The sequence below is a fragment of the Bos javanicus genome, chromosome 9 (genome assembly GCF_032452875.1).
Source record: "Bos javanicus breed banteng chromosome 9, ARS-OSU_banteng_1.0, whole genome shotgun sequence".
Classification (NCBI taxonomy): Eukaryota; Metazoa; Chordata; class Mammalia; order Artiodactyla; family Bovidae; genus Bos; species Bos javanicus.
The window spans coordinates 79,630,809-79,641,991 of record NC_083876.1 but is presented as its reverse complement, the minus strand read 5'-3'; the positions used below and the strand labels follow the sequence as shown (position 1 = coordinate 79,641,991).

General features: G+C 36.6%; 1 protein-coding gene across 2 annotated transcripts in view; it reads right to left on the bottom strand.

The window, feature by feature from the left end:
- Positions 1-11,183, bottom strand: part of VTA1 (vesicle trafficking 1) — a 70,501-nt gene that overhangs the window by 17,256 nt on the left and 42,062 nt on the right. For both annotated transcript variants that reach the window (XM_061428147.1, XM_061428146.1), the window contains exon 5: positions 3,122-3,230. In XM_061428147.1, the coding sequence (XP_061284131.1) occupies positions 3,122-3,230 (109 nt within the window). The remainder of the gene's footprint in view (positions 1-3,121; positions 3,231-11,183) is intronic.

Here is an 11,183-nt window from a genome sequence, read left to right as displayed (position 1 = left end):
TGTGACCAGATGCAGGTGAAAAAGAGACACAGGAAAAGACCCTGATGTAACCCAGATATTGAAATTAGTGGAAAATAACTCTAAAGCAAATACTATAAATAAGTTCAAGGCCATGGAGAAAAATGTAGTCATAATGAAAAAAAAAAAAAAAGAAGAAAACCTCAAAATTACCTTCATTAGTTTTTATTGCTGAAGTATAGGTTAATGTTGACCATTTAAAAAGAATACCATTTTGCAGATACTGAAAGCAAGTGGATGTGGAAACTCAAGGGTTTGAATGTTAACAGATTCCCCTTCAGCTAAGCCTAAATTTTTCCTAGAATGCTTTTCTGTATCAATTGTATGACTTCCTTCTGTACTTTTAGACAATATGGTAATACAGTACTGTTCAAAAATAAGAATATTTTTTTTTCTCTTCCTCTAAACTAACAAAGGTACAGTATTTATTTTTTGGCTGCACTGCACAGCATATACAATCTTAGTTTCCCAACCGGGGACTGAACACATGTCCCCTGCATTGGAAGCTCAGTGGAAGCTTCTACTGGACCATGAGGGGAGTTCCTAGTATCTATTATTTTTTACTAGCTTTACTAGACTTATAGAACAACAGAAAATTAGACTTTTATTAAACATAGTATCTTTTATACCTAGAATATCTTGTAAAATTTAATAATACAAGGAATACAATGCTACATTGAGAAAAAGAAAAATCAGTTTTAAAGAAAAGATTTTGAATACGTATTCAGATTTCATGACATCCTCTTTTAGACCCATAAGCCATTTCTAAGCAGACACTGTTAGATGTTACGACATTAACACCTAATTATGACACCAGGCCACATTTTAAATTATTTAATAGGTTGAAAAGTATATAGTGAAAATATTCTCTTTTATATTTTAAAGGATTATTAGTATTCTATAGCTAACAATTTTGTACTACCCAGAAGCTCTATAAAATGGAATGAAAATAATGAATAAAAACTACAAACTCAGTTTAAGCTAATTTTGGGAAATTAAAACAAGAATTATATAGTATGTACTTAATAATCTACAATATTATAGAGGACCTAAAATAACCATTTCAGAACAAAAGAGACCATGATAATGATCAAAATGTAACACTTCCTACTTTCAAGAGAAAATAAAATTTTTAAGATGAGAGAAGTCATTGATCCTCAGAGTACATGAAAAACAAATTGATCATTAGGTATTTCAATGTGTCTAGAATGACACCTCTGAAATACTACTGAAGAGTATAATGATATGTTTAAAACAACAAAGATTTTTTCATTTTCTTTTTTTTAAGATATTTTCATTTTCAATGTGTATTTAAGAATTGAGACATAAATCAAATGTCTGAAATTATGAATATTACATGTCTTTTTACATTTACTACACGTATGTGTATGTACCTTACTTAAAATAACAGAAGTGCCTCTGCTTCAGTTTCTAATCTAATAGGATTAGTAAAGGTGAAGAAAGGCTGGTTCCATCTTTGCTTTTAATTCTTAAGCAATCCATTCTCCCTGGGTTATCCAATATTTAATTTAGGTTCACTTCTTCCTTTTAAACTGACAACTCCAAAATATCACTTTTAGCCTAGACCTTTCTTTTGAAATCTTGGGTAGAATATCTAATTGCCCTTGAACTTCTTCAAGGAGTAATCACATTAACATCTCACCAGAAACCAAACTGCTGGCCCTTGATCTTGGATTTTCCAGACTCCATAACTGTGAGAAAATAAATACCCTTTGTTTAAGCCGTTCAGTCTATGGTACTTTGCTGCGGCAGCCCTAGCAGGCTAAGCCAACAGGAGACAGGAGGAGGAAATAAAGACGGTAAGGTAGGTCGGTGCCATATCATGGTGAGTCTTGCCTGTTAGGCTAAGGATCTCAGATCTTTTCTTTTGGACAACTGGAAATGACTAGTTGTTCTGTACAAAGCAGTACTGACATAAAACATTCTGACTATGGACAGCATTAAAGCAGGGAGAAAAGTATGCAAAACATTCCAAAATATTAAATGAAAAAGTGAGAAATAAAGTTGTGGCGATAAACTTTTAAAAAACCCAATTTCACTGTTGTGATGTAAATAAGCCCAAAACTTAATCATGCTTTAGAACAGTCAACTTTAAACACTTAATAACAACTTAGTATTACAGTATACACGCTGTAGTGTTAGTAAAAAGAGCACAGGACTTAAGAGTAAGAACTCCATTTCTGGTTCCCTTCTCTGTGGGTCTATGAAATTTGGACAGCTAAAACTTGAAACCTCAGTTTCCTCTTTTGCAAACAAGAATAACATCAAGTGTCAAAGATTTCTGAGGGTGTGCTATATATAAAAGGCTATCTAAAGATTAAACAAGTGTTCTTCAGAAATAGCAAAAAATTCACTTGAAATGCTATATGAAAGCTTGCATTCTAGAAGAGTTGCAAGAGTTTACATGTAGTAGCTACATGTACAACTACAGTGCTGCTTTTTTTAACTGAATGGTATTATAAAATTCTAAATAGACCTCTTAAGTGAATGCATAAATAAGCCAACCACCCAGATGCATCAATAGAACAGTGTGTATATTACCAACTGTGTTAACAAAGTGAGGATATATATTCCTATTTACTAGTAATTTATTAAAAAATAATTTCTATAAAGATATACAAAATACTAAAAAAATATTTACTTCTTTTGGTTTCAGTAGAATCTGGGATAATAAAGACTATGGTGGAAATGAGAAATTCACTCAATATTTTTTACATACTCTATTACAAATTTTGTGAAAGTATTACCTACCCCCCCTTCCCCCTCCAAAACTCACCTTATTAAAAAATAAGTTTTCAGTTTTCTCTATGGATTGGAAACATTTTATAGATTATGAAAGGACCACCTGTCCCATGTAGCAGTGAAATCTGATCAGATGCAGGAGAAAACCAAGCCATTCTGTTGTTGACACAAACAGATATTGAGCAGTTTTGCCTTAATTTTTCACTTGTCCCTAAGTTTATAATTTTACACCTGATTTTGGACCTGATGAAGGAAATAAAATGGTTTCCAAAAATTTTGAATAATAATATATTGAACAGTTATGATTCCACTAAATCATTTCACTTATATAAATACATACCATTATCTTCTTCAATCCCAACAGGCCCTGCTTGAGGAGTCTCTCCATTCTTTAAACAATTATGAATATATGTTGCCTTCCACCTTGCATACTTTCTGTGTTTCACATTCTAAAAGAAATATTTTTATGTCAATGTTAGGCTGCAGTAAAGAAGTCAAATAAAACTATACATTATGATGACCGATATCATACTTCCAGATAAAACCTATTTTTGCATGGTACAGCTCTGGAATATTCTGGCAATCTCCCCACCTCATCACTGGATTCTACCAACTGCCTAGGGCATGACAAACTTTGTGAAAAGCCATCTTCCTCAAGACACATAACTAGTTCTCTTTTAAGGTTTCATGTTTCAGAAAAGGACTACAATGGAACTATGGGAGTGTCCCTCCAACGAACTTGCAACTCTTAATGCGTAGGAGAGAGAGGTCAAATGGAATTTAAAATTAAATATAAAAGAAAACAACAATTTTCACTAAAGAGGGAAAAATTATCTGTACAAATCTACAAAAACTAAGATGCTATAGTGGCCAAAGCAAACACATGAACAACTGACTGACAGCTAGGCAAACTTTACCTTTTAACTTGTGTTATTTAACAGCTCTAAACATCATTTACCTCAGTTCTAAAAAGGGGGAAATAATACATCACAGGGTCGCTGGAAAGAGAACTGGAAATCAGCGAAAAACCTGCTAGTTACCTCTTGTTTCTTAATACTTTTTCTATAGTCATGGATCAGTGGTATTGCTATCACCTGGGAGCCTGTTAGAAATGCACTCTTCAAGTCCAACTGAGACCAACTGAACCAAAATACTCTATCAAGACACCCTTCCCCTCCTCTGGTGATTTGTATGTACAGGAAAGCTGGAGAAGGCACATGACTTTGTCATGTTGAAAACAACTGTAATTAGCCTGTTGTAAAGATCCATTAAGTCATCAATAACTACAAGTACTGCATACGGTCCAGATACTCAGTTGAGTATTCTGTAATGTGAGATTCTTTACATATTGCTATAGATAAGTGCGTCTCTGTAGCTAAAACGGTAAAGAATCTGCCTGTGATGCAGGAGACCCAGGTTCGATCCCTGGGTCGGAAAGATCCCCTGGAGAGGGAATGGCAACCCACTCCAGTGTTCTTGCCTGGACGATTCCGTGGACAGAAGAGCCTGGCGGGCTACAGTCCGTGGGGTCGCAAAGAGTCGAACATGACTGAGTGACTACCACTACACCACACCATCAACTAGCAGTATTGGTGTCTGTGTACTCGGTCGCTCAGTCAGAAGAGACTCTTTGTGACCCCATGGACTGTAGTCCGCCGGGCCCCTCTGCCCATGGGATTTCCCGGCAGGAATACTGAAGTGGGTTGCTATTTCCTGCTACAGGGGATCTTCCTGGCCAGGGATCAAACCTGTCTGGCATCTCCTGCATTGGCAGGCAAATTCTTTACCACTGTGCCACTTGGGAAGCCCTAGGTAAGTAGTATATAAAAACCTAAAAAAAAGTAACCCTCCAAATGACTGAACTTGCATATTTAATTTTTCTTCTCTTAATAATTATCTCATATATTCAATTCCTTAAAAAGCTCCATACTTTGATTCTAATTTTCTTCCAGGTACAGTTATATTTTGCTCCACTTCACAAAGAAGCTTTTCAGAAGCATCCATATTTAAAGTCTTCAGTTCTTTATCATTCAATTCACTCCAGGGGATCTTTCCTGTTCTGTGCCCACGCATGGCAGTCTCTACCTTACTTAATTTTAAGTAGTCAGTTCGACTGAGGAATTGCTCTTGCTAATGTCACCAAAAGCCTATTCCACACGCTAGTAAATCCAACCAACACTTTCAGGCATCATCTTACCAAACTTGTCAGCAGCATATTAAACATGAGACCATCCAAACTTTGTGAAACATTCTATTTCTGGTTTTATGACACTATATTCTGTTTTCCCTAACATCTTTCTGGCTGCTAATCCTTTATCTGATCTCCAAATAACCCTAAGTACCCTGTCCAAGCAGAGACTGTAATTTGGTGGGCTAAATCAATGCTGACTCATACAATTTTAAATATGAATTATATTTTCCACATAATTCAATACTAGAAAAGGCACAGAAAATCCAAATTCTTAACTTCTTGTTTAAAAAATGGAAGCTCTAATAACATTAGGGCCATATTTATTTGGTACTAATAATCCTAGTAGAGTTCATTTGCTACTAATTATCCTAGTAAAGTACCAAACAAGAAGTTAAGAATTTGGATTTTCTGTGCCTTTTCTAGTATTGAATTATGTGGAAAATATACTTCATATTTAAAACTGTATGAGTCAGTAGAGGCAACCCCTTGCAGATGATGCACTAATGTTCAGATTTGTCTGTTCTCTCTATACTACCACCCCGCTCCCTCACCTCCCTCTCTAGTTCACATACCCTTATCAGTTGTCATTTATTATCTCACCGTGGGCTGTCTTCATCCATTGTACTTCCTGCCAGATTCCTGCAGGCCTCAGGACTCATGTCTTACAGCTTATTTTCTTACCTCTCCATACTCATTCTCATGGTTTTAAATACTACCTTCATCTTTATTCCTAAATTTATATATCTAGCTAGAATTTGCTTCTGACAAATATCCAGAGACTACACCTGGATGTCTCATGTACAACTCAAAGTAACTTGTCCCCAACTGTTCTCTTGACCCACCCCCCAACTCCTTCCTCCACAGAATTTCATTCTCCCAGGTCAGAAGTCTTTGGGAATTAAGTTTTGCACCTTTCGCTTACCCTGTGTCTCTCTACTGACTCCCTCATCTAATTTATCAGGACCCCAGTTGATTATGCTTCTGATAACTATCTAGAACTGGTCTTATCTCCCCATTTTCTCTGTAACAGCCCCTTAATCTGCCTCCTTTCTTGTATTCTTGCCTTATCCCCAGTACACCTCTATCATTCAGTCTTCAGAGTAGAATGATCTTTCAAGATATAAATCGATTCATGTCAGTTTTTTTAATGGCTTCCAGTGTACTTAAAATACAAAACAAACTTTAACTCTAGCTACAGATCCTACTTTACTTGGTTCCTGACTGTTCAATTTCCTCTAATGTTCTTATCTATTCACTTGCCACCAACAAGCTACCCTGGCAGCTTTTTTTCTGTTCCTAAACACATGGGTCCCACTGTATTCCCTCTGCCTTTTCCCCTTTTCTCATCTAGCTAACTCTTAAGCTCATTCTTCATATATCAGAATGAACATCATTTCCTCTGAAATCTTCTCCTGATTTCCCCAAAATTTTCTCGTATTTTAGAAAACATTATTTACCACAATTTAGTTGCATTTTATATGTATGTTTATGAAGCCCCCTAGACCACAACAGGCATATTCTAAAATATAAGCTCTTCAAAGGTAGGATCTATGTCTGTCTGTTGTTAATGACACATTAAGCACTTAGTTTGGTGACTAGCATACAGTAGCTGCCCAACAAATACATGCATCTCAGATATATGATAGCTTAAATGATTAGGATGGCAGTTATTCTGTTTAATATACAGATTTATTATTTGTGGTGGCAAAGGAGAAGGCAATGGCACCCCACTCCAGTACTCTTGCCTGGAAAATCCCATGGATGGAGGAGCCTGGTAGGCTGCAGTCCATGGGGTTGCTGAGGGTCGGACATGACTGAGCAATTTCACTTTCTCTTTTCACTTTCATGCACTGGAGAAGGAAATGGCAACCCACTCCAGTGTTCTTGCCTGGAGAATCCCAGGGACAGGGGAGCTTGGTGGGCTGCCATCTATAGGGTCACACAGAGTCGGACACGACTGAAGTGACTCAGCCGCAGCAGCAGCAGTGACTACTAGGTTTAGGATGTTCAGTTAAATTTACTATATACTTAGGTAGAATGTTATGAAATATTCAGTGTTTAACTATTTTTGACATATAGAAATAGCATTATCATCTGGTTCAACTCCCCCCCCCCCCCCGACTCCCATTCTTTCAGAATAAGCAATGTCTGCTAAATAAAACATGGAGTTTCCTTATTAGTTTCACTGTTTCAAAATCCTGAACAATAGGGACTGAAGCTCTGCAAAGAGTGAATTCTTCCCACACTTAAAAATCTCTAGGTTTGCATGTTTTCTTGAATTAAGTATCTGTAAAATAACATTATTTTAAAACTTTTACTATTAACCTATACTTCAGCAAATAAGTCAATATATTATTTCTGTTTTTAGGGAACTAATCATCTTGTTATGGATATAGAATTAAAATATAAATGAGAATTACTATACAAAATAGAGTAGTGAGGGAGTACTACAGATTTTCTTGGAGTAAGTAAAGCAAAGAGTTTCCCGAATGAAGAAAAAAACAGGAATAAAGGATAAATGGTAAAGCAAAAAGTACTTCAGTTTGGTCTTGCAGGATGGATATGATGTGAAAAAATGGTAGAAAGCAATAAGACTATTCTATGGAGAAGTATAAGCAAAGTCAGAAAGGCAGAAACATACAAGGTGGACAGGGAATGAGGGAAAAGAAATAAATTTTGCCATGGGTATAAGATATATATTAGAGACTACTGGAGTAAGTAAGCTAAATTCAAGATAGGATTAAAATCTTGGACAAAAATGTTTAGTCTATAGGTTATAAGTAGGGAAATCCACTAGACCATTCAGGTATGACCTAAATCAAATCCCTTACAATTATACAGTGGAAGTGACAAAGAGATTCAAGCAATTAGATCTGACAGACAGAGTGCCTGAAGAACTATGGATGGAGGTTCATGACACTGTAAAGGAGGGAGTGATCAAGACCATCCCCAAGAAAAAGAAATGCAAAAAGGCAAAATGGTTGTCTGAGGAGGTCTTATAAATAGCTGAGGAAAGAAGAGAAGCTAAAAGAAAAGGAGAAAAGATATATCCATTCGAATGCAGAGTTCCAAAGAATCACAAGGAGAAATAAGAAAGGTTTCCTCAGTGATCAATGCAAAGAAATAGAGGAAAACAACAGAATGGGAAAGACTAGAGATGTCTTCAAGAAAATTAGAGATACCAAGGGAACATTTCAGGCAAAGACAGGCACAACAAAGGACAGAAATGGTAGGGACCTAACAGAAGCAGAAGGTATTAAGAAGATGTGGCAAGAATACACAGAACTTTACAAAAAAGATCTTCACAACCCAGATAATCATGATGGTATGATCACTCACCTACAGCTAGCCATCCTGGAATGCGAAGTGAACTGTGCCTGAGGAAGCATCACTATGAACAAAGCTAGTGGAGGTTATGGAATTCCAGCTGAGCTATTTCAAATCCTAAAAAATGATGCTGTGAAAGTGCTGCACTCAATATGCCAGCAAATTTGGAAAACTCAGCAGTGGCCATGGGACTGGAAAAGATCAGCTTTCATTCCAATCCCAAAGAAAGGCAATGCCAAAGAATGTTCAAACCACCACACAATTGCACTCATTTCACACACTAGCAAAGTAATGCTCAAAATTTTCCAAGCTAGGCTTCAACAGTATGTGAACTGTGAACTTCCAGATATTCAAGCTGGATTTAGAAAAGGCAGAGGAACCAGAGATCAAACTGCGAACATCCGTTGGATGACAGAAAAAGCAAGAGAATACCAGAAAAACATCTACTTCTGCTTTATTGACTACGCCAAAGCCTTTGTGTGGATCACAACAAACTGTGGAAAATTCAAGAGAAGGGATATCAGACCACCTTACCTGCCTCCTGAGAAATCTGTATGCAGGTCAAGAAGCAACAGTTAGAACTAGACATGGAACAACGGATCGGTTCCAAATTGGGAAAGGAATACATCAAGGCTGTATATTGTCACCCTGCTTATTTAACTTATATGCAGAATACATCATGCAAAATGCTGGGCTGGATGAAGCACAAGCTGGAATCAAGACTGCAGGGAGAAGTACCAATGACCTCAGATATGTAGACAATGCCACCCTTATGGCAGAAATCAAAGAAGAACTAAAGAGCCTCTTGATGAAAGTGAAAGAGGACAGTGAAAAAGCTGGCTTAAAACTCAACATTCAAAAAACTAAGATCATGGCATCTGGTCCCATCACTTCATGGCAATTAGATGGGGAAACAATGGAATCAGTGACAGACTTTATTTTGGGGGGCTCCAAAATCACTGCAGATGGTGATTGCAGCCATGAAATTAAAAGATGCTTGCTCCTGGAAAGAAAAGCTATGACCAACCTAGACAGCATATTAAAAAGCAGAGACATTACTTTGCCAACAAAGGTTCATCTAGTCAAGGCTATGGTTTTTCCAGTAGTCATGTATGGATGTGAGAGTTGGACTATAAAGAAAGCTGAGTGTCGAAGAACTGATGCTTTTGAAGTGCGGTGTTGGAGAAAACTCTTGAGAGTCCCTTGGATTGGAAGAAGATCCAAGCAGTCAATCCTCAAGGAAATTAGTTCTAATTATTCATTGGAAGGACTGATGTTCAAGGTGAAACTCCAGTACTTTGGCCATCTGATATGAAGAGTTGACTCATATGAAAAGACCCTGATGCTGGGAAAGATTGAAGGCAGGAGGAGAAGGGGATGACAGAGGATGAGATGGTTGGATGGCATCACCGACTCAATGGACCTGAGTTTGAAAAAGCTCCGGGAGTTGGTGATAGACAGGGGAGCCTGGAGTGCTACAGTCCATGGGGTCACAAAGAGTCTGACACGACTGAGCTACTGAACTAACTGTAGGTTATAAAGCACTTTCACATGTTGTGTCTTTAACTAGTCCTTACCATAACCATGAAATTTAAGCAGGTTACGTTTTACTCACACTAAGGCTCTGAGACATTAAAGCCTGAATCATTGTAAAATACAGATTAACCCAGCGTTCAAAGCCTTCCACTTTATGGACATGGCTTAAGTCTCATTTCCTACCCTTACCCTCACTCCAATTGGGATTCTGTCTCATTTTCAGTCTTTTCTCATGCTATTCTTCCTCTCATGACAGAGGTTTCCTCTTAAGATGTCAAAAGTCTCCTCCTCTCTGAGGCTCATATTCCCATGACACCCTGATTCCCAGGAAGTCCACAGGTATCTGGCATTTACTCAAGTCACTTACCATGCTAAGTGCTAGCAATAATGAGATGAACTGTTAGCCATGTGCTTTGGAGTCCAATGTGAAAATCAGGCAATAACTCCCATCATTAAATGTGACGCCTGAATTATCTAAAGTCCATAATATTTTCTTCATGTTTTTCTCTTAGGAATCTATAATTCCATCATCATAGAAATGAGGAAGTGGCATTACAAAAGTAAAATGACTTACCCAAGGCCACACTAGCAGTCAACTCAGCTATCCCATTTCAAGGTGCTCTGGTTAGCTACAATTAGCAAAATGCAATTTGCAATTTAGACAGGAATATATAAAATACAGAAAAACGGGCTTTTAAATAGTCAAAGGTTAGATACTTAATGTGTGTTTATACGGGACATATTTTGGTAAATAGAGAGAATCACTTTGAAAGTAAATGAATAAATTGCTTAGGAGAATTAAGTTACTTTCTTTTGGAATCTTTTTAAAATGAGACATATTTTCTTTGGCTTGAAATAATTTAAAATTGTCTAAAGACTTAGTTAAGCAAGTAGTATTGTAATGATTTTAGAAGGTTCCTTCATTCCTAATTTCATAGTATGAATAGTATAGAGATATTTAAACCATCTTGGGTTCCTTCATTAGTATGTGAGATTTAAAAAATATTAACCGGAAATGGGTTCATTTTAATAAACACAGTAAAAAAAATTCCTCCAAAGCAGATAAATCAATACAATAGTTTTAATTTTTAATCCCCACTATTTCCAAGATGCCTCTAGAAACTGGTGCTTACAGTTTGAGCAGATTTTGGCAGTTGTAATGCAAAGCTAATTCACTTTTCAATTGTTTTAAAATAAACGATGCTAAATATAAAACAGTATTTGAAAAGGAGAATTTCAAGATGTTAATATTTTTGAAATCTTTTAACTCTTTTGGCTGACTACAGACATCCTTTCAGGGAAATAGTAATTACAAAAAACAAAAAAAAAAAATTTCTTTTCTTTTTTT